This window comes from Convolutriloba macropyga, unplaced genomic scaffold (assembly GCF_964194025.1).
Source record: "Convolutriloba macropyga unplaced genomic scaffold, txConMacr16.3 SCAFFOLD_1697, whole genome shotgun sequence".
Classification (NCBI taxonomy): Eukaryota; Metazoa; Xenacoelomorpha; order Acoela; family Convolutidae; genus Convolutriloba; species Convolutriloba macropyga.
The window spans coordinates 16305-40863 of record NW_027453465.1 but is presented as its reverse complement, the minus strand read 5'-3'; the positions used below and the strand labels follow the sequence as shown (position 1 = coordinate 40863).

At 37.8% G+C, this 24559-nt stretch overlaps 1 protein-coding gene across 1 annotated transcript; it reads right to left on the bottom strand.

Annotated features, from left to right (window-relative positions):
- Window positions 1-3567: 3567 nt before the first annotated feature.
- LOC142358304 (NFX1-type zinc finger-containing protein 1-like) lies at window positions 3568-23072 on the bottom strand. The gene is made up of 2 exons (XM_075409728.1): window positions 22973-23072; window positions 3568-9534 (listed from the first exon to the last, which is right to left on the bottom strand). The coding sequence occupies exons 1-2, from the start codon at window positions 23023-23025 to the stop codon at window positions 3588-3590; spliced, it is 6000 nt and encodes a 1999-aa protein (XP_075265843.1). The 5' UTR covers window positions 23026-23072; the 3' UTR covers window positions 3568-3587.
- Between the last annotated feature and the right edge of the window lie 1487 nt (window positions 23073-24559).

Sequence of the window (24559 nt, the reverse complement as noted above, 5' to 3'; positions counted from 1 at the left end):
TAAGGCTCGCCTCTAGTTGCTCGAACTTTGACTTGTCGACGACATTCTTTGACAAACCGGCTTTGCAGAATCTTGTTTGGTGCACTTTGCGTCCGGTAACTGTACTGAATTGCCGCTGACAATTCTGACATCTTAAAGACTCTTGGTCAGCCACCACTGACCGACTCTCATTTTCTAGCGACTCTGAATCTGCTACCGCAGATTGTTGTTGTGAAGCTACCAACGCTGGCTTAGCCACCGCTAAGCTTTTCAATCTTAGCCTCCGGCCATCTTGTGTTTCGAACCAGCCCGCTTTCCTTTACTACTACTACTACTACTACTACTACTACTACTACTACTACTACTACTACTACTACTACTACTACTACTACTACTACTACTACTACTACTACTACTACTACTACTGTTTCAACACTTTAATTCCAAATATGAAATAAAGGCACGGTTGGCAACAAATACAAACAAAACAAGAAGAGTTATTTGTTTGGTTATTCTGTGAAGTGCTGTACGACGAAATTGTTGAAGGCATTCTTTGACCCGGTTGCTGCTTTCTCCTGCAATCTGGTGAACGATACTTTGTTTCGTACACAGTCTCCTTCGATTTGACTCATCCACGTTTTCCGTTGCCCCCCAGGAGCGCGTCTAGCATGGACGTATTGATCGGGCGGGTCCCAATCGAAGGCACTGCGGGCTAATCTTCCTGGTTCCATTCTCTGTATGTGCCCGTACCATTTTATCCGTTTGAGCATGATCATCGTGGATAGTTGGGGCATTCGTGATCTTGACATAATTTCTTCGTTCGTTGCTTTCTCCAGATATGACACACGTAGAATTCTCCGAAGACAACCACAGTGGAAACTCTCAAGTTTTCTCTCCATTAATTTCGAAAGAGTCCTACTACTACTACTACTACTACTACTACTACTACTACTACTACTACTACTACTACTACTACTACTACTACTACTACTACTACTACTACTACTACTACTACTACTACTACTACTACTACTACTACTACTACTACTACTACTACTACTACTACTACTACTACTACTACTACTACTACTACTACTACTACTACTACTACTACTACTACTACTACTACTACTACTACTACTACTACTACTACTACTACTACTACTACTACTACTACTACTACTACTACTACTACTACTACTACTACTACTACTACTACTACTACTACTACTACTACTACTACTACTACTACTACTACTACTACTACTACTACTACTACTACTACGATGATTGGACGATGACTTAATTACAACTGGCAATTTGAAACTGGCAATTTCGATTATCCGACGCTTCTCACAACCAATACGGATTACTTCTACGAAACCGAAAAAACCCACGCTTCATACAAGCAAAACCGATGAAACCAACAAATAGCGACGTTTCGTACGCCATTTTTGTCGGTATGTCTTAGCTCCTGTCTTTTCATAAATTGAACGAGCCAAAGTCTGGATCATAAACTTTTTCGGTCTTTCTGAGTCTTTTCATAAATCGAACGAGCCAAAGTCTGGATCATATCGCATTTTGGTCTGTACGGGTCTTTTCATAAGAGTTCTTGAACGAGCACATAAACGCACCAAAATTTTGAACGAGGCAAAGTCTGGATCATAGGCATTTTTGGTCTGCCTGGGTATTTTCATAAGCAAAAATAGTCTGGATGGGTATTTTCATAAGGACTTTTGAACGAGGACCTCAACCTGGGGCGTATTAAGATTAAATTTCTGATCAAACTAATCGATTATGATGTTTTCATTTTGGAAGCAATTGCATAGTGACTGCCAAACCCACTGTTGTATTTATAGTAAACCATGTTGAAATCAACATCCATAAATGTACATTTTAAATAGATTTGGCTTTTTTGAAATTTGATTTCATTTGCACGTCGGGTTGAAACTTAAAGGAAACGCAAATTACTGATCCACTTTGTCAGCGCCGTAAATAGTAATTAACCAATCAGAATCGAGTATTAAGAGTTAAATTAAGTATAATTCAGGCGATAGTGAAAATGGCGGACTAATCAAAATATAGAAATTTTACTGCTGGCCGATCACAATTGAGAAAATATGAATATTTTTTTGTGATTGGCTGATTGCTCAACAAATTCTCTATATTTTAAAACAGGATATGCGTGATAACGTAAAATTGCTCAGAAGTCGTGCTAAAAACCGAAATGGAATAATTATACTTTTTTGGGGGAAACTGGTCTCACGTTTGGTTGTGACAGATTCATATCAAGTCCCACAGGCCGCTGAGGCATGTCCATGGCCCGCGAGGCAGGGCCAGATGCGGTAAAATTATTATGTAGCATTAGTCTATGTCCAATTTAGCCTAAATTGAACGCATAAAGTTACAGTGTTTTAAATTTCTCAACCAATCACATTCGTTAAAATTTCTACATTTTGGTACCTCTATTCGTTAAGATGTCGCCATAATTCATGTCTCTTGTCTTTGGATGTCAAGCAAGTCTGGCTCCAAGTATTTGCAAGAAAAAACTAGAATATTCTATCATTATTTTGTTTTCCCGATCTGCTCATAACTTTTTCGCTTTTGTAGCTTTTATTGAAACCAGGGTCGGGATTTTGTCGAATAAATAATGTCAGAATTCCGCATCTTCTAGCAATGAATGCAGCGAAAGGGGTGAATGTTTGTAAAAATTGCGTTGAATTTTAGTTTTTACAAACAAAAGTGATATTACACTTAAATGGTACTTGCAATCAAACCTGAATTGGTTTCTCGGAACAGCAAAGATATTTTTCTTTATCCTCCACGACGTGAAAATGAAAATATAGACACCTCAATTAAGAAAAAACCGGCTGTAAGTCATTTACTTCTAACTCTTTTACTCTCGATTTAATTGGTGGAAAAATTATTATAGAGAAAGAGTGAATTGAATTTGAGTTTTTACATTGCTTAGCACAGTTGATTTTTGTTGCGTTTATATCGTACGAAGATTCGATCTTGAAATCTTTAAGATTCGGAGTTTAATTGACATTGTTTCTGTTGAGTTTGAATGTACCACTTTAGTTGTCAGGACAAAACGCCAATTCCAAAATGCCCCAAACGAACCCTACAATTTACTTAATTACTGCAAAATTACCAGAAAAACCATTTGGCCCAATAATGCAGATGTGAAATTAATTCTTGATGAGCATAAGTTTTTGTTCCCAAGTTTTGAAATTAACTTCATTTGATCCTACCTAGCAGGCCATGAACATACTGGTATTTTGGCACATTGCGCATTTTGTCATATAACTCCATACTCCATTATGTTATTTTATTATTGTTTCTGATCACACGGGGACGCAAATTGTATGGCTTTGGGACTGCTTCAGGCTGCTCCGTCTGGTACAAATAATTGCGAGAAATGAGCGTTTTTAAAGGTTTTTTTAAAAAAAATTAAGCATTCTGACCAATTCCTGGTTGTTTTGATGACAGTGGTCGAGATTATCACTTTTCCTTTTGCAATGAGAGATAGAAATGAATGATTGAGTTTATGTACGAACGCATGTTTGGCCGTATACGTTAGGTGTTTATTTATGCAGGCATGCATATTAAAGTAGAAGTACATATAAGGACAAAGGTACGTTCGTAAGTGCTCGAAAACGGTAAAAACGCTCATTTCTCTCAGATTCATCGGGAATCTTTTCATCTAGTGCTGTTCTTTGATATAAAGGGGGCGGTGAATCAACATTGCATATTGGCTTTATAACCTTTGGCGAGTTCGACTTCCCATCATTGATGTTTGTGGGTTCTTTTGGGCGTTCATCCAGGGCATCGTCATTTGATGAGCTGCTCTCTGGTTTGGCTCCCATGTCTTTTGCACAATCGTACCCGCACCCATGACTAACATCTTCCGCGGCTGTAAATGAGCTGCTAGTAGACAAACTAGGTTGAATCACAGACGAGGAATTTTCGTCAAGAACTTCAACATTCGACGGCAGTTCACTCGCATTTTCTTGGGAATATGAACAGAAATCATTAAATTCGGCTTTTCGAACGTATAGGACATACTGGGGCAAAATCCGGTCACTTTTGAAAATGAGCAATTTCTTCTGACAATGGTCGTTTTCAATGTCGCAATCAATTTTTACGGAGTCAAAGCCATCTTCTAACAAAGGTTCGGATAACAATTTTTTCCCAATGCAAATTTTTTTTGTAACCGCTGCGAATTTGCCAACCGCAACATTGCACATAATAAGTGCTTTCAGTGATGATTCATTGTTAGTTTTATCCGTCATTATACAACTTTGTTCAGTTGAAAATTGCAACTCTGGGAGTTCTTTGAAGCAAACAACCCGTCCGAAAATATTCTCTTCATCAGTTTTAGAAGAGAGGTACTTAATACCGTTTTTAGTAGCATCTTCTACTTGATTGCTGTCAACCTCATGAAGCTTGAGCTCATGGTTTGAAGCATCGTTCATATTTTTTAAAGACTTGTTGAATCTTTTTACTAAATTTTTGTTCAAAATTTTAACAATTTTTTCAATACGAATAGATTTAAGCTGCTCGTGACCGATCAAGTCTGTAAATTTGGTCACGACTTGAGTGTATTCATCGTAATTATCGCCGGAACCAGGCAATAGCTCTTCTTGTAAATGGTTGATTTTGTCCTTATTTGTAACCGATTTTTTCAGCTCCTCCAATTCTAAATGCAACCGAATGAATTCTCTGTTACTTTGTTCGTGCTTTTTCTTCTGCTCTTCTTCGCATTTTGCGCACTTGACTGATGAACAATCTTGCAAACATTTGAACTCACATTGATGGCCGCATTCGAGAACTTTTTCACAACTTTGAACGCATTTAAACAGATCGACGCTTTCGTGACACTTTTTTGTTCCAAACTTGTTGCACTTTTTACAAGCTATCCTGACTAGGGTCTCGCATTCGATATTGGTAACTGGAACGCAGCAAGGATGCCATAAATTGTTCCCACAATCTTGGCACAGATCCTGAACACTCTTTTGGCAACTTTCATGCGAGTGTTGTGGCTCGCAGGTGTTTTCACATTGGTGATTGCATTTGGGGAGTACGTATTCACACCTGCGCTTGCATTCAACCAAAAAGGGCGGATAGAAACAAAGCCTGGACCGTTTGTGATCACAGATCGATAGATCGGTGTAATCAACACGTTCTCTGCACTCTAGATGATCGTGATCTGGTTTGCAAAATTTTTTGCAAGTATGGCTACATTTCTCAAAGCCCATTCCGCATATTTCACGACAAAATTCTCGAGCAGGAAAACTCGAAGAATCCTTGACCAGGATCCGAGTTCGATCTCTGTGCTCCTCTTTCGGGCAAACGATAGTAAGACATGTTGACACTGCATTGTCGCAGGATAAGGATTCCAAAAAGTTTGCCCACGTGGTACATTTCTTGAAAAAGTCAGCATTGCCAATGAAGATGACCTGCCGCTTGGCCCTCGATTGGGCAACGCAGAGTCTGTTAGGCAGTCTCATGAAACCAAATGACATTTTGTCATTAGATCGGACTAGTGAGACAATGACAATGTCATTTTCATCTCCCTGGTACATGTCTATCGTCTGTATCTGTACATCATCTTCGGTTGCCACCCCTTTAGAACTTTTGGGATCCGTGGAACTTTTGCAAATTTCCGCGTACTTTCGCTTTATCAAGCTCTTCTGGCCCAGATAGGCTGCCAATATCGTTATCTGGGAGGTTTTGTACCCTTGTTGCAATAAAAAATGAGTCAGTTTTGCACATCGCACCGCTTCCTCTAGATTTGAGTAACTTCTGTCTCCCGTTTCTGGATGCGAGTGAGTCCAAAATAGAAAACTCGTTTCAAATAGAGGAACTGGTTTGATTTTGAAGGTTTTCGGACCGTCCTCGAGTTCTGGGTAAATGTGGCGCAGATATTTGGAAATCTGAGGTCGCATTCTGTTCTCACATTTCAAGTGGACGTATTGCATTTCGCCCTTGATCAAACGCTCCATCATTGAAACGTCGAAGTTGTATTCTCGCACTAATTCATGAACTTCAACTCTGGGACGGAGTTGTTTATGATCGCCAATCAAGACCAGGTGTTCCACGTAGGATTTGAGAACTGGAATAAGGTTGGCCTCAAGAACCTCGGCTGCCTCTTCGACTATGACAACTGAAGGTTGGATCAGGTCCAGCAACTGTCGGTTGATAGACGCACCAGTTATTGTCATTCCAATAAATCGGCATTTCTGCAGCAAGGTCGCGTTCTGTATGTATTCCTCCTCTTTACTTTCAACACAATCGGACAAATACTCTGTTATCAGTTCGCTGTTGTCATTTTGGGTTGCAACATAAAATTGACCCTGACTAGGATTTAACAAGCAGCTCTGAATTAGCTTAACTTTCTCAACAGCTGTCAATGACCACAAATTGTCAACATTCACTGTTTTGAAGTCCAAACCACCGCAAAGTTGAGGCGCAAAGGGCAGGAGATACAAGCAACTTTTGTTCTCATTTCCACCTAGGAGTATGGACTGCTGTTTCAAACGATCCAATTGTTTATTTGTATCTTTTTTCGACTCATTGCCGATTTTCGATTGGAATTCTGAAGTGTAATTTAACTCTCGAATTTCGTCCCATTTTGTATCGTCCAAGTCTTCTTCTAGAGACGAAGAATCTACCGCCTGAGACGTTACCGGTTTTTCGTTGCTTCTTTTAGGATTTTTTTGAGAAACAAACCTCTTTCTCAGATGTTCAATCTGATTTTGAGTCGGAAGCCACTTCTCCAAAATCTTGTAGAAAACTGTTCGCAAATCATCAATTTCATCTGCGTCAGAGATCGATCGATCCCGGGAAACTATCATAGTTCGGATGTCAATGTCAGGGTTCTCTGGCTTGAACCGGACCACGGCTCTTTCAACGATTCCATCAATGTTTATTTGTTTGATCTTATGTCTAATTGTTGTTAAATTCAGCTCCCAATTCTGTGTCTCCTTGAGAAAAGTTAGAGGAATTTCTGGTGCACCTTTTAGCAGACCAGTAATTTGGGCTGACGACAAAAACTTTTCAACAAATTCATTTTCAGTAATGTGATAGGAACCGAATACTTTGCGTAATTCGTCCAAGATGCTTTGTTCTTTTTTCTTACTCTCTCTTCTTGCAACTCCATCTTTAGTTCTACTCGATTCTTTCTTCGACCTCAACGTTGTCTCTTCAATTTTGGGCTCTTTGCTTCGCCCTCCAATTCTGCAAACTTCGCTCGGGCGCAAAAATTTGAGAACCCTCAAAATAAACTCGTCAAGTGCGTGGTTCTTGTAAGTCAGAAGTAGAATGGGTTTTGAAAGTTGAGGATGAAATGAGGTTATGAGCTCGACAAATTTTGCGCCCAGGTAAGTTTTCCCACATCCGGGAGGTCCTTGAACTATAGAAATGTGGCTCTGCAAAATATGGGCCATAGCCGATTTCTGACTTTCGTCTAAGCAACTTCCAAATTCGTCCGAGCTATCTTCAAGAGCTTCAAGCAGTTCATGGAATGTAGCCTCTGTTCTTTTCTTTTTTCGCGGAGTGGAAGCTGTAACATTCAGTTGCTCATCTTTCTGCTTAATCTTCTCAGTAGCATTCGCCTCAGCAACTTCATCATCAGAGACTAAAAGGAGCTCGGTGGCGTCATTCTGATTCTTTGGCACGGTGTCCATATTTGTCAATGAACTATCTGCTGGCAACTGTTCTGTTGGAGCGTGATCGTCAGTAGATTCAGCAACCGAGTTGTCAACAATTTCACATTCGTCAACGCCAAAAGAGATTTCAAGCTGATCATTTGAGTCCAACTTCTCAATGGCCAACGATGTTGAAGTTTCATCAACGATTTCAATGTCTGTTTTGATTTTAGCGACCGATTTGTGGAAAACACAGGATGTATTGAACAAGTGATCATCTGTCAGCAGATATTCTGGAATCCTTACAGCCGATCTGAGAAAAACAAGTTGTTCAGTAAACGCTAGATTTTCTGATTCCAAACTTTTGAAGTTTTCCAGCACTGGTTCAAACGCTCTGAAGTAAGCATTGCTTTCGACCAGAGAAATATTACCGCTAAGAAGATGTAACTGGCGGGTTAAGTTGAAAAGGTCAATTTGTTCCCAAAATCCGTCTGGAACTTCCACAGTGAAGCAGATTCTGTACTTTTTCATGTCACTAACTTTATCCACTCTCAGTGAAATTGTTGCGAAAAATGGTTTGAGCTCAAACGTTGATGGTTGTTGTGATATTTCGGATATCCCTCGCAGACAATTCGGCATTACGTAAACTAAGTTTCCATGTTGAAGATCGCATTTCTTGAGCATTGTCTGGTCTTTACTCATGACATTCATCACAAAATGAATTCCCTTGTCAACTGCAATGCCCTCGAATGACAGATTGTCAAAACGCTTCACTTTCAGGTTATCTTGTGGAACAATAAAAGCCTGTTTGGAAATGATCTCCCGTATTTCTCTGTTCGAATCCTCTCTTAGCAATCTGAAGTAAGTGTCAAGGTAGTCAAAAGTTGAAGGATAGGGTACTGTAACTTTGACCTGATTTAGTTTCCGTTTAACACCTCTATTATTGTGCATTTCAGTTTCGGTTTGCGTTGGCATTGAGGGCAACTCGTTCCAATCAAGTCGTGAGAAATCATCATTTTGACAGGCAGGATTTTTGATCGAAATTTTAATACAGTTTATCCACGATCGCTGAGTTCCATTTGCTAATTTTTCCATCAAAGTAACGATTCTCGGGCAATGCTCAGGCACCAATTCTGCGACTATGGTGTATAAATTTCTCAAGGAACATACAAGCATCGAACTTTTCGACTTATCTATATCGATATTATTTAAGGATACTATTTCGAATTTAAAAACTTTGCGTAAAAACTGAGTCACGTAAAATTTAAACTGGCTTTTCAGCCTGCCAATTTTTATAATGATCATGATCTTTTTCCGACAAATTATGTAAAACTGCCTGCCTGGAGCTTGATAATTTAAGAAATATTGCCAAACAGGTTCACATTTGAGAAAAGCAATGAAATTTTTCTTCTGGTTCAGTGTCCGTTTCTCTTTCATCAATTGAGCCAGAGTTTTCGTGAAAAAATTGCCTACTTCGTCAACACTTCGTTCAGCTCTCAATTGAATAATTGAACAGTCTTTAGCAATAGTTTTACTCTTAGGAGTTTTAATATCAGAGACCGCAGCTTTCACAATGTCCGATTTCTTCAGAAATTCACTCCACGGATGCAAAGTTTTCCTGGAAATTACGAAAGATTCCTTATTCCGTCCATTAGTAAAAGCTGCCGTTACGTTTCCAGTATTGTGCACTTTGATAATTTCAGCATTTTGGGAAAATCTGTAATCTTTCCCTGACCTCCACGTGGGTTTGCGAGGAATATTGTTTTTATTCCTTGGTTGCGCCTGCTTGTTTTTCTTGAAACGACGTAGAGCTGAAAATACTTTCTCGGGTTTATTGGGTTGCTCCTCTTGGGTATTGGTTTCCCGGTCATGGTTCGAACAATATTCCGGAGTTGTTTCATCTCTAAATCAACGATGATTAAAGAAGATAACGATTTTTTTCGACAATAGGAATTATAATTCTCATATTTGTCTTAAAGGAATGCTTTATGCTGAAAAAGTTGCCTTATTCTTTGCTAGCTAGCTATGTAAATAAAATTTGAAGATTTAAAGCCACAAATACACAACTACAAAAACAACATTCTGTCTAAAACTAAAGCCTATTACGTTGGCATAGTCTATCGAGCGAACGAAGATTTCAGTTAGTACATCATTTGATTCATGTATATTCATTAAAACACATTACAGTATTTTTGAAGTACGATAAGAGTTATTTTCTAAAATTTCGTGCTTCCTTGAATTTTCAAATGCAATCATCCAATACGACAAGTCTCGAATGACTTTTTCCTCTTTCCCGGAATCTCAATAAATTTTCACCGGAAAATTGATCAAATTACTCTTAAATTTTGATGAAATTGGCTTAAATTGGCCTGAAGAAAAATTTAAATTTTTTCCCGAAAGGCCAATCTTTTTTTTATAGATTTGCGTTCTAGATAGAGAATATGCAAGAAATGCATTATTCTTATTTTTCTTGGATGCTTCCAACAAAACCGCTGGTCATGTTAAATAAGCAAAACAACAAATTTACAATTTCTAATTAAATTTCAGGCTTAACTGATCTAAAATGACCACAAACATTGCCATAATTTTTTTTTCAACATAGCAAATTTCTTAGAAAGACAGTTAGTAAAATGAGCTACAAAAAAATAACAAAAAGTTCTGAAAAACTCATTTAACTGTGTAGAAATGGACATCAAAAAATAGTTACATTGATTTGTCCGACAGAGCACAGAGAATAAAATTGCTATATTAAATTAGCCAAAAACGTCATGCTTATAAAAATTTTCAAAAACTGGAACAAAACTCCTGGTTGTTGTTTTTCGAGAACGCTGTGCGCCGAATAAGTTTCCAATATTCGGATGGTTATATAAAAAAGACAATTATGTAAAATAAAACTCAATTTAATTAAGCCATCAAAAATATTATGCTGGCACAATCTCTCAAGTGAAAAAGATCTGAGTTAATACATAATTTGTTATTTTGGCTACCAAATGCGCTGTAATAAAATGATTTCTGCAAGACTTCAAAAAATAAATCTAAAATCCATCTCTACGGTGTAGAAAAAGATCTAATCTAATCTGCTATAAAATCTGCAACAGATTTCAATAAACAATGGCACTTAGAAGTGTTAATACTCTTTGAAAAACTCAGAAAAATATGAGGAAACGTATAACATTGTGCTAGAAAAATGTAGAATAATACAATTTTGTCGGACTTTATTTGTGCAAATAATTGAAATCGATTGCTGAAAAAAATATACTATCGCCAACAATTAATTTCAAAAATATTGTTGAAAATCCACTAAAAACAATTTCAGGTTTTCTTAAGAAATCAACAATTCAGCAAATAAAACAATTACAAAACAAAACATACACCAACGCCTGATTCGCGTTTTCTTCCAAACTTCCTCCAAGATTTATGGAAACGAAAATTATTTCATATAGATGCTATACGGAAATGAAAATCAACGCTTGACATGAATTTTCCTAATGAACAAATATGGTAGCAAAAGATATGCTTAGAAAATTTAAATTAACAAAATGACAGCCGCAGATTACATTTTCGTGAATGATTCTTGAACAGCAATAAAGTGACCAGTCTTGATACAAATTCTCTCCATATTATATTGAAAAAATAATATAGAGCCTCCCCTGTTTGAGTATCATAAAATCCGTTTAAGACGCAATTGTCTCAAACTTGTGATCAAAGAACAAATAAAATTTACTTTTTATAAACCCTCTCTGCCCTTACCGTGAAAATGAGATGTTTGGTAGCTTACCATATACCCCAATTAAAAACTGACAAACTTCATACGAGTTACATGACAAAATATATTTGTCACAAAATCACAATATATATATATATATATATATATATATATATATACATATATATATATATATATATATATATATATATATATATGAGGTTGATCTGGAGGTTTTAGAATTAACGCATCTAAAAAGAAGTATGTGTTTCAGACCACCTACCTTAATAAACAAAACGAAGTAATATCTGAAGCAATTATTACATTCGTAGTTTCTGAGAAAACACTAAAACACTTCAAGAAAATTGCTCAGTTAAACCAAGTTTTTTTTTCAATTCAACAAGTTGGACAAAGCATTCGAAATACACAACACTTGATTTCAAAATTCCTTCATATTTTAGTAGAGTAAAAGGACCAAAAATTGTTCACGGTCAATAAAAGAGAGACAACAGAAAGAAAAAACATAAAAGCCTTTCAGAGCTTTCTTGTTTTAAAAAATATCGATTTCTTACCGCGAAAAGTATAACAAGAAAAACTATTGTAACTCATTAATAAAAATTTAATTTGTTTTTCTTAAAAACAAGATAGATTCCAGAGCGCCATTCTAATTACCACCTAAATCATTATTGCTTTTCACACCTAGCCTGGCACCTAACTATATCCAAATACAATATAACATGGTGAGACATATGATCTACTTCCCCACTATTTTCTGACCGTTCCCACTCAAAAGTGATGCGTTGTTACATAGTATGTCACTGTGTAAAAAATACAGCACTTGCAATTGGTGTTGAAAATTTTATATACCCATTAGGTTTTATGGGTCAAAATATAATCCAAACTTTCCTCAATTTCTACCACAAAAGTTTCGACTGAGAGAAAACTATTAGAAATGTTGTCATAGCGGAATTATTCGAATTCATTTTCTAAAAAGTTTTTCCAGGACAACGAAATCTGAATCACAGGCTGAATAGACAAAGTCAACAGTGCAAGTTTGCAACTTACCAACCTGACGAAGTTCTCAATTTAGACTTAGAGAACCCAGTGTACAATTTCATTGGTCACTTAAACTTCGAGGCAGAAAGCTTAGTTTGAAAGTTTGAACTAAGAGTTAAAGAAGTGAGAGTCTATTTCTGTCCAAAATATAAGGTCCCATAGGACACTAAGTTTAGGACAAAAAATAGACTTTCACTTCTTGAATCAAACCTCTATAAATACTTGGCTGCTTCGCTATCAGAGAGGGAGATGTTTGGTTTATTTGAACTCATGTATATTTTTAAGAAATCTGCTTTCACTAATCTACAAAATTGTACTTAGCATAAATTTCAAATGAAATTCATCACTTTCGTACCCTTTGGTAATCTAAATATGTTAGAACAAAATCTTGGTTCCCCTCAGGCCTCGTGCCCAGTACTCGGGCGCTCGCGCTCTCGTGTCAGGGCATTTAGTCTCTCGGGCGACTGACTTTGTTGTAACTTATACCAATTTTTTAATTAACTGATGCAACCAATCTTTGAATGAAAATGTTCTAGCTAAAGTACTCTTCTTGGAAAATTGTTCTTAGAAGACGACAAGGTCAGTAGAGTACCACTCGAGATATGTAACGTTTCTCGTTGGAGTACTCATGATCATTTTATATAGGTGAACTAATTAAAAGTTAGAGAACTAGCTCTGCATCTATGACGTTATTAGTGTAGTGGGCAAATTGGGGGAGGCAAAGACAAGTTAAAATTAAGCACGAAACCTGTCAAGGAGCCATAAAAATTAGATATTAACAAGTTTTCAAAAGAGCAACCTGAAGTGACTTCTAAAAAAATCATAATTTTATGAAGAATTTTATTTAGACAAAAATTAATCTGTGGAACCATGATTTTTCTTAGCAGGAAAATGAACCAAGCATTCACTGTAGAATGTCTAAAAAGAACTTCAAGACAAGCATATATTTCATGTGTTAAAACAAAATTCTTATTCGCTTAATAGAATTAGTGGCTTGACACCTAGTCTCTTGCCTTCGAATGCTGGGCACAAGGCCAGAGCAGGGCTAGGATTTACGGGAAAGGGTCAAAAGGGAGGTTTTGCTAGTGAGGCAGGTCTATGTGGGGGCAAGAAACAGACTGAGGAGGGTAGCTAAGTATAGCAAGAAACCTACACAAATGGGCTCGAAAAATACATCCAGTGCGTAGGTCTTTTCTAAGTGCACTTCCAAGACTTAAAAACGCATTTGGTACTTTTTGTGTTTTTATGTCCCCAGTGTGTATGACCCCCCCCCCCAGTGTTTTTTTTTGTCCCGCAGTTACAAAATAGGTTTTCTAACCGTTAAAATATTCCAACCTGTCATCAAAAATAAGCTGTAGGCCAAATTTCTCATTTTTTCCCGCCTTATTTTTTCGGCTTAAAACATCTGCCGGCCAAAATTCCCAGCACCAGTTTCCAAAATATTCCAATACTGGAGTGTTGGAAACTAGGCAGTAAGATAGGTGCTAGGGTGCCGTAAACATTAGCGGAAATGAAAACTAGTGAATGGAATAATAGCCGAAAAGGAGACTTTAAAAAATCAGATTCAAAAATGCGCAAATGTTATTGCGAGAACATGTTCGTTCGTATATTTTGGGATCTATTCTGTTCCCCCCCCCCCGTTACAAATTATATGTTGTTATATAGCACGTTACTATGTAAGAAAATTGCACGTGCGCCTGGGGGTCATAAAAGATTTATGCTCAGTGAAATGAGGGGACCGAAACCGAATAGATTCATTTTTTGATGGTGCTTGAATATTAGCCAAAAAGAAAATTAGCTGAATGGAATATTAGCCGAAAAGGAGACATTAACCAATCAGATTTGAGAAATGACAAATGTTACAGTGAGAATAACATGTTCAGTAGTGATATTTTTGTGGTACAATAGTACATTTTTAGTTTGAGTTCCTTAATTCGGTGCAACCAATTTAGTTCAATTTCTGTTTAACTTAATTTAGTTCAATTTCCTTATTTTAATTTGTTCATTTATTCAGTTTAATTTTGAAGATCAAATCCGATGATTTCATACTTGTTAATTTGTTTATATCCTATGCATGATCTTTTGTCTGTTCACCTTGTCTCGTGATTGCCAGTTGCCGCCATTTAGTAATGTTATCTTGTGAACAATTTGTGAAGCAGTTTGTTAATCTTGCCTAACTTCATTTTTCTCATTTTCGTAATTTAAAATAGTTGACTCTCTCTCTTAACTAGATTTCGATCCGCCAAAGTCTAAATTCAGACGCATCAAAAATTTGGTATCTTTCGCTAAGCGAAATAGCCGATAGATAGTTGAACGTGATTTCGCTCCGCCGAATCAACCTAAACTTTGTAACTCAAATAATCAATATTTGAATAACAAAATAAAGCTTGAATTCGCTCCGCCAATTCACTCTTAAATTGGCCGAACAACGAACGCTAATTGGCGCTACGAAACAATTCAAATCTACAGATTGTAAATCTGTACGACATGGCGCAGCCAGCTCGAGAATTGAGAAAAACACCGCTTTCGATAGAGCCATTTTGGGAACGACCAACCTCAGACCCACCGATCAGATGGGAGAAATGGAGAATTCAATTAAAACTAGCGATTCTCGCTCGCGAGAACATAACTATAGACACATTGCTTCAACCCAAACCATCGACAGTTCGCCTACCAGTGGAACCGAAATACGAAATGCCGATTGACGACACAACCGAGGAAGCAGAAAGAGAACGTAGAGTAAGAAACAACCAGCTGAAGCTACAATGGGAACTAAAGTGTCAAAAAATAACCGAAGCGGGAATACTATGTGGGGAGCGTCCTTGGAATCTGTGCGATCAGATATGCGTGTCCCTGTTGTACCTCAGTATTGGTACTGAAGGAAGACGACTACTAACACAAAAATTCCCGCACGACAACATTTATGATTTGACTACTCTAAAACTCTGGGAAATGATGGAGATTGCCTTTATCCGCCCAAGGAACATCACATTCGATCGATTTGTGTTCTTCTCTCGGAAGCAAAAAAAGGGCGAGACTGTAGAGCAATTTTACAGCATCTTAAAAGAACTAGCTGAAAATTGTGACTTTGAAAACCGTGAAGAAGCCATCATCAGGGACATTTTCATCACTAACATGCTAGACGATGACATTCAGCGAGAGCTTCTAAGGGACACAGTCGAACCAGAGAGGAAATGGGTAATCAGAATCAGCAAAGAATTTCATCTAATAACGGCGCAACTGGCAGTACGGTAAACACAGTACAACAATTCAATCGATTTCGCGGCGCGGGAGCACGAGGACCTCAATCAAGCAGAACAGTCACAAACCGTGCATCCATTGGTCAATGCCGTGGTTGTGGTCAAGTCTGGACACCTACACATCGTCAGGTTTGCCCCGCAATGGGTAAGAAATGTAATCACTGTGGTTTGCAAAACCACTTCGCTAAAGTTTGTCGTCGAAGACTTAATTCTTCAAGAAACACTCAACAAACTAATCGCATTAACAATATAGATACGGCAGAAACATCTAATCAAAATTCTAGCCAGGAAAGTCTAAACGTCAATTATATCAATTATAATGCGCAAATCAATTCAGACTATGATTCTTCGGATGATAATTACGTTGCCACTATTGAAAATACGAGTTCCCCAAATTTGACACTGAAAAATTTAACACTAACAATTGGAAACACAAACTGCGATTTACTTCTAGACTCTGGTAGTGGTTGTACCATTATTAATATGTCACTCGCAAGAGAAATAATGCTCAATTGCGCCCAATCACAATGGTCGGAGAAAAGACCATTGGAATTGAAGTCATTTTCGAATGATATCGTCCAACCTCTTGGCACTTTGAAAACGCCGGTAAAATGCAATGATTGGAGTATACAAAAGGCAAAAATAACAGTTGTATCCGATGGATTTAGACCAATATTAGGAGGGGATCTTTTTGACCAGTTAGGTATTACAATTTCTCAGAAGCCTTGCCCGCAATCTGAAGTTAATAATATAGATCCACCTTGTGCAATCAAGAAATCAATGGCAAAGGAATTTCCTGATTTGATATTTCAAATTGGGAAATCAAAAAACCACACGGTCAATTCAAAATTTCATAAAAATTATCGAGTAATACATCAAAAAGGACGAAAAGTACCCATTCACCTCCAACCGAAAGTGAAAATTGAATTAGAAAAACTGTTAAACGAAGGACATATTGAAAAGTTAAACAACTGTTCAGATCAATTTTTCATATCTCCGATTGTCATTACGGTAAAAAAGGATAAGTCAATCAAAATAGCCCTTGATTCAAAAATCCTAAACAAAGCTATTCATAAAAACAAGTATCAAATGCCTAATATAGATTCGCTAATTCAAACGATTTCGCAAACACTGTCAACGGCGCCGCAGGAGACTGCTTATTTCACAACTCTTGATTTGCAATACGCTTATAGTCAATTAAAGCTACACAGTGATACGGCCCGCCATTGTAACTTCAATATAGTCAGTGGTGATATGACTGGCACATATCGATTTAAAACTGGACTTTACGGGCTGACAGACATGCCGGCGGAGTTCCAAAAAGCTATTGATTGTACCCTAGCCGGTTTAGAAAATACTTTCTGTTTCCTAGATGACATTTTGATCGTTAGTAGAGGTGGAATCGAAAAACATCTTCATTTAGTACGAAAATGTCTAATAAAACTGGATCAAGAAAATTTACGCATAAATCTGGCAAAATGTCATTTCGCAAAAGAGACGATTGAATGGCTCGGTCATAATATTACACAGTCTGGTGTAACCCCACTTTCAAGTAAAACAGATGCAATCGGAAAATTATCGGCACCTACTAATCTTAAAAAACTTCGATCTTTTATGGGATCTGTACACCATCTTGGAAAATTTATTCCGAATTTGTCACAATTATGTTACCTCCTCCTACCATTGCTTAAGAAAAATTCGAAATTTCTCTGGACGGAAGAGCACGATAAACAGTTTTCTTTAATAAAAGAACAAATTACGGAAACAACTGAAAATAAGCATTTCAACCCGGATTTGGAAACGCGAATTAAATGTGACGCCTCGCGTAAGGGATTGGGATGTGCATTGGAGCAACGAAAACCTAATGGGTGGCATACTGTAGCATTCGCGTCGCGATTTTTGAACTCTGTTGAAGACAGATATAGCATAAACGAACTAGAACTTCTGGGTGTTGTTTGGTCAGTGGAACACTTTAAGTATTACTTATACGGCAAACCCTTTACAGTAATAACTGATCATAGAGCCCTTCTCTCTATTATGAGAGAAAACAGATCCAATAAATCATATAATAGTAGACTGACGCGATGGGTAGATCGTTTACTACCTTCCGGGCACAAATTTGAATTTTCGATTGATCACCTTCCGGGCACAAAAATGGGATTAGTGGTTTATATATCTCGCGACCCGCATCAACAAGCTGCTAATATATCCACATACGACGAACAATTTATTGTAGCTAAATTGGATATAATTAAGCGTAGCGCGAAACGCTTCTTATTAAATGCTGAAAATTACGTCGATTTCGCAGCGCGAAATCAATCTACAAATTGCGTCGTAAATAATCCAAATTCCACTAATAACTTATGTGGTGATTTCGCACCGCGAAATCCAGAACATTCTACAAGCACGCAAATTGACGACTCAATTAGCGAATTAACGATAAATAATTTAAATTCCATCCCCAAAATCGAAACAACTAACATTCCTCACTCGCTTTTTGCCTTAAACCGACCCACCGAACAGTCACACTCTAATCTAAATCAATTTCAACGCATCGCAACAAAATTCAAGAACGTATATATGATGTCTCAATCTCCTTCTGACGACGACACACTGATGACTGTAAAACAATCGACCCCTTCGAGAGTCCGATTTGCAGAGGCGGGGCCCTCTACTGTTCAAGCGGCACCTGTGACCCCCCTTACACCTACTACAGATACAACAGCCACTTCGCCTTCGGTAGACGACTTGTACATGGATTCCTTCAATTTCGCGCTTTCAAAAATCTTCTCAAGCTCTCTCATGGCCAGCCTGACAACAAAGGACGCGATCTTGAAAGAGATTCGCGGTTGCATTTTGACGTCCAATGAAGACAGATGCAGACAAATCTCACCCTACATTCATTCCTTCTGGAAGGAATTACACGTGAAGAATGGGTGTGTTTGCATAGACGACAGAATTGCACTCCCACATGCTATCAAGGATGCGTATTTAGATGCAATCCACGCAACTCACCCTGGCACATGGGGAATGACGGATATGGCGACACACGCGTGGTGGCCATACATGCACAGGGATATTGCCACCAAAACAGCAAAGTGCAACCCATGTGTCAAAATTTTTAAAAACTTAAAACCTATTATACCAGCAAATAAATGGGCACCATTAAAGCTATGTAAAGTTCCTAATGAGGAGATTCAAATTGATTTTGGAGGACCCATTTATAATGAGAAAAATCAAGAGATTTATTTTCTTGCATGTTTTGATCGATTTTCGAAATTTCCAACAGCAAAGGTATTTGATAGAGCCAATGCAGATAATATTTTAAAGTTTCTTCAAGAATATGTTTTGCTACACGGTATACCCCGCGCGATTAGATTGGATCAAGCTAGATGTCAAACGGGGCATCGAATTAAAACATTCTGTAATCAAAATAATATACAGCTAATCGAGGCGCCAATACACGACCACAGAGCTATTGGTTTGGTTGAAAGACTCATTCAAACAATCAAGAATCGCTTAGCCTGTATTAAAACGGCGGCGCAAAATCAATTTAACATGAAAGCATCCATAAATTCAATAATTTATCAGTTACGAATATGTCGTCAAAAGACTATTGGAATATCACCTTTTGAGGCACATTTTGGCAGAAAAGCGAATACACCATTAAGCAATATAACGACTAATCCAGATTCAAAAAGTTTAACTTACAAAAATATTCTTAACAAATATTTAGATTTGGAGACCGTCAAATGGGACCAACTCATCACAGACGACAAATGGGACAATGATGAGCGAAGCGACATAGAAATGGAAATAAACAAGGACAAACTGGGCAAAGAGGCAATGAAAAGACAGAGAGACGACCCAAATAAAGAATCGAGATTAATTTCTCATCCCGATGTTGGTCAACCGATACCAAGGACAGAATCGTCATTGGAGCTCAAATTGGCAAAGAAAAAACCACAAATAAAACGATCAAAGAAAAGTCTCGACGGTCTATACGACGTACTTGCACCAGGATCGTCAGTTATTAAAACAACCGAAAACACATCAGTAATCAAAGAACCGGGCAAGAGAGAGGTTACTATACGGAATTCTGACCTCGCAAAGTTCGGTACAAAGGCGGAACGAGAAACAGATTTGCAAATATATGCAAATAGACGCCCGAAAATCCCCACGGGAGAAACAACGGAGGAAATAATTCATCACCATGCTAAAGAACTAGGAAAAAAGTTAGAAGGTGGAAAGAAAATGAAACACAGAAAAGTGGCAGATGACGTCAGCACAGTGTCGTCCATTCACTCTAATGTAACACGCGCCCTCAGAGTAAGAATGCCAACCAAGCCAAAGATACAACAGACAACGGCGCCGCGAAATCAAACCACGGAGTCAAATAACGATCCCGCAGTGCCAATGCAACTACCGACTTCAAGCATCATTATCGCGGAGCCACCAAGCAGACCGAAAAGAAAAGCAGCCACCAAAGCATCCGCAGCGCTAATTCCTTCAAAAAGAAAACGCTCTGCCACTTCAACAACAGAATCGGATGAGTCTGTAATTCCAATTCAATCATGCCCTCCCACAACACCAAGTACTTCAGCAATTGGAAAACAGAAGAGACGGCAAAACATTAAAAACAACAAATCAAAAACAAGTCCATAATTTCTGCAATACAAACGGCTGCAGCGCAATCCAATCAAGAGGAGTCAAACTTCACAGTTGGCCCATGCTCCCCAACAACTTCCTACCCCACGCAATTCTACGTCTCTCCGAATTATGAGGAACCCGAGTTATCTATGACAGTTGGCGAGGCGGAAAGGTATTATGAAAGCGAAAGCGATTAATGAGTAAAACTGACCATTCAAAACTCTGTCTCAAACATTACAATAATAATTATTTTACAAGTACATATTTCTTACTAATTTTCTGATAAATAACATGTTATTTATTTCCGCCAAGGGGGAAATGTGGTACAATAGTACATTTTTAGTTTGAGTTCCTTAATTCGGTGCAACCAATTTAGTTCAATTTCTGTTTAACTTAATTTAGTTCAATTTCCTTATTTTAATTTGTTCATTTAAACAGTTTAATTTTGAAGATCAAATCCGATGATTTCATACTTGTTAATTTGTTTATATCCTATGCATGATCTTTTGTCTGTTCACCTTGTCTCGTGATTGCCAGTTGCCGCCATTTAGTAATGTTATCTTGTGAACAATTTGTGAAGCAGTTTGTTAATCTTGCCTAATTTCATTCTTCTCATTTTCGTAATTTAAAATAGTTGACTCTCTCTCTTAACTAGATTTCGATCCGCCAAAGTCTAAATTCAGACGCATCAAAAATTTGGTATCTTTCGCTAAGCGAAATACCCGATAGATAGTTGAACGTGATTTCGCTCCGCCAAATCAACCTAAACTTTGTAACTCAAATAATCAAAATTTGAATAACAAAATAAAGCTTGAATTCGCTCCGCCAATTCACTCTTAAATTGGCCGAATAACGAACGCTAATTGGCGCTACGAAACAATTCAAATCTACAGATTGTAAATCTGTACGACAATTTTTGTTCGGTTGTGATAGATTCATTTCAAGTTCTATAGGCCTCTGAGGTTGTCGTACACAATTCGTTGCTACGATATTTATTGTTAGGTAACTTAGGCTGCCAAGGATTTATTGCTGGACAAAAGCATATGCATGAACAAAAGAGAATGCTCAAACCAAAAGGTGAACAATCTTAGCAACGAGGCTGCAGAAGGTATGAACAATGAGATGATTTAGGAACTGCAACGTGAAATCTGTTAACATCTCACATAAACAAATCCAAAATGAAAATATACCTAATAAGAAAATGGCTAATCAACAAATTGAGGACAAACATGAAACCTGTGTGCGACATTTCCTACATCGCAAAACAAAATTAAAGCTTTGCTTTGTTTTTGTTATAACTTACAACTGTGCAAGAAATCATTTATCAGATGTAGTGGTTAAAATAAATAATGAATTAAGTGGATGGTGTTTTTCAAGCTTGTTAGTTTTTAAAAAATTCGAATTGCATTGCGAATCGGTGTTCATTTCTGCCTCTAAAGCTGAGCGTATTAAAAGGGCCAAGTTTGGTGATTCGTTGTTTAGGTCCAGGTTTGGAAAACACGTGAAATTTGAGGCAGGATGACTCCAATTTCGAGATGAGTAGTTGAATGACATAATGTTGCCGCAAAAGATAGTATGCCTTCTACTACACTTGTTTGGGGTGCGACTGTAGAGAATGCGGAAGAGCCGCTTTCAACAAGAGGCGTTGACTGTTGTGTTGATTTGTTGGCTTCCTGCGATCTGCTGTTTGTTTTGCTTCTCTTAGAAGCAGTCAATACCACGGGACACGATACAGTTCACTCGCTTGTTGAATCCGTGTCTGCAGTTCGGTCTCTTGCTACGTCGCAGTTCTTGTGGTGTGTTTCTTGTGTTTTCTGACTGCATGTTTTTAATGTGTTAAAGTTCTGGCGGATGAGCCGGCTTTGCGGGCATTTGAACTCTGGTTGCTTTCGAAAAATTCGAATTGACTGATGAGACCAAACTAACGTCGGCGACGTGTGATTTTCGGCTATTGCGCTTGTCGGCCTTCACTTTCCTTTTTAAATTGCTGGATTATTTTTGCTATCTTGTCCTTGTTTATTTCTCCCGAGGTTGTTTTCTGTCTTCTGTCCACGCAAATTTTCAGTGGAGTTTCTTTTTTGGCATTTATGCAGAATTTCGCCACATCAGATTTCCTCGCGGTAACCTCTATTTTCCCGGTTTTTTGGTTTTGTAGGTGTAGGATTTTTGGGCCAGGGGCCTTTCTTAGATCGTTTCTTATCTACTATTTTCTTCGTCGGCTTTAACTGGAGGGACTCGTCCATTCGAGGTATCTGACAAAATAGACCAGCTAGTTTCATCAATTACGACTCTCCTGGTGTATTCGCCAGTTGCTTTTCTTTGGCGTCGCGAAATACGTTGTTACGGCCGAAGTGTTGTGATTGAGCAGGTTTCTATGTTAAATTTACCGGGTGCAATCAGTGAGCGTGTCATTCGGCCTTTCAACTTAATTTTTCGGCTTAAAACATCTGTCGGCCAAAATTCCCAGCACCAGTTTACAAAATATTCCAATACTGGAGTGTTGGAAACTAGGCAGTAAGATAGGTGCTAGGGTGCCGTAAACATTTTTATATAATGAAGTATCTGCAGTTACTGATAGTACAAAACAATTCCTTGCTGTTTTTTTTCACAACAAATTCCCAAAAACACTTTAATTAATTGGCAAAATGAAAATCTATTATACACAATACCTTGATTCTTTGTTGTTTGTACGAACTGCAGAATTCATCAATCGACTCGCCATTTTGTAAATACTTTCATTTGCTGGCTCAACAACGGTTTAATATTTTCTCAGTTTCCATAAATTCACGCAAAATACACTAACAGAAATAGCACGTTGCGGGAAAACTATTTCTCAGAAACGGTAACGTGAATATTGACGTCATCGTTATCGTCGAAGAAATATGCAGCAGGCCTACAAAACGAGCAGAAGAAGAGACTAATATTTACTTAAATTAAACTATCGCATAAAATATACCCAAATTTTACGACTTACATCTCGAATTGCGGGCGGATCTAAACGAACGCAAAATTTTCCCACCGATTTCAATCACAGTCACGTAACTTATACTCCACAACTCAGGGTTTTCTAACCGTTAAAATAGTCCAACCTGTCATCAAAAAAAAGCTGTTGGCCAAATTTCTCATTTTCTCCCCGCATATAAGCAGAACTCCCCCCCCCCCCCTGTTACGGCCGAAGTGTTGTGATTGAGCAGGTTTCTATGTTAATTTACCGGGTGCAATCAGTGAGCGTGTCATTCGGCCTTTCAACTTAATTTTTCGGCTTAAAACATCTGTCGGCCAAAATTCCCAGCACCAGTTTCCAAAATATTCCAATACTGGAGTGTTGGAAACTAGGCAGTAAGATAGGTGCTAGGGTGCCGTAAACATTAGCGGAAATGAAAACTAGTGAATGGAATAATAGCCGAAAAGGAGACTTTAAAAAATCAGATTCAAAAATGCGCAAATGTTATTGCGAGAACATGTTCGTTCGTATATTTTGGGATCTATTCTGTCCCCCCCGTTACAAATTATATGTTGTTATATAGCACATTACTATGTAGGAAAATTGCACGTGCGCCTGGGGGTCATAAAAGATTTATGCTCAGTGAAATGAGGGGACCGAAACCGAATAGATTCATTTTTTGATGGTGCTTGAATATTAGCCAAAAAGAAAATTAGCTGAATGGAATATTAGCCGAAAAGGAGACATTAACCAATCAGATTTGAGAAATGACAAATGTTACAGTGAGAATAACATGTTCAGTGGTGATATTTTTGTTCGGTTGTGATAGATTCATATCAAGTTCTATAGGCCTCTGAGGTTGTCGTACACAATTCGTTGCTACGATATTTATTGTTATTTAGCGTTGCGTTTATACCGATTATCTTTCTAATGCTGATTCGCGGGGTCAAACAGGTTTATTAGATTACTTTGCTATTAGTTTTATTCGCAAGGCGATTTTGCTCATTAGAATTACAGACTTGCTTCGCTAGGCGAAAAGAACGATTTTATTGAAATTTTATTTCGGCAGTGAACTTCCACAAGACAAGTTTAAGAAGGAAAGGTAACTTAGGCTGCCAAGGATTGATTGCTGGACAAAAGCATATGCATGAACAAAAGAGAATGCTCAAACCAAAAGGTGAACAATCTTAGCAACGAAGCTGCAGAAAGTATGAACAATGAGATGATTTAGGAACTGCAACGTGAAATCTGTTAACATCTCACATAAACAAATCCAAAATGAAAATATACCTAATAAGAAAATGGCTAATCA

What these genes read in the sequence shown, in the direction of transcription:
- LOC142358304 (XM_075409728.1), bottom strand. Translation starts at nt 23,025, where the DNA reads ATGGCGAGTCGATTGATGAATTCTGCAGTTCGTACAAACAACAAAGAA. An exon ending in ACAAACAACAAAGAATCAAG is followed by an intron (nt 9,535 to 22,972) that starts GTATTGTGTATA and finishes TCGTTGATTTAG; the next exon opens with AGATGAAACAACTCCGGAAT.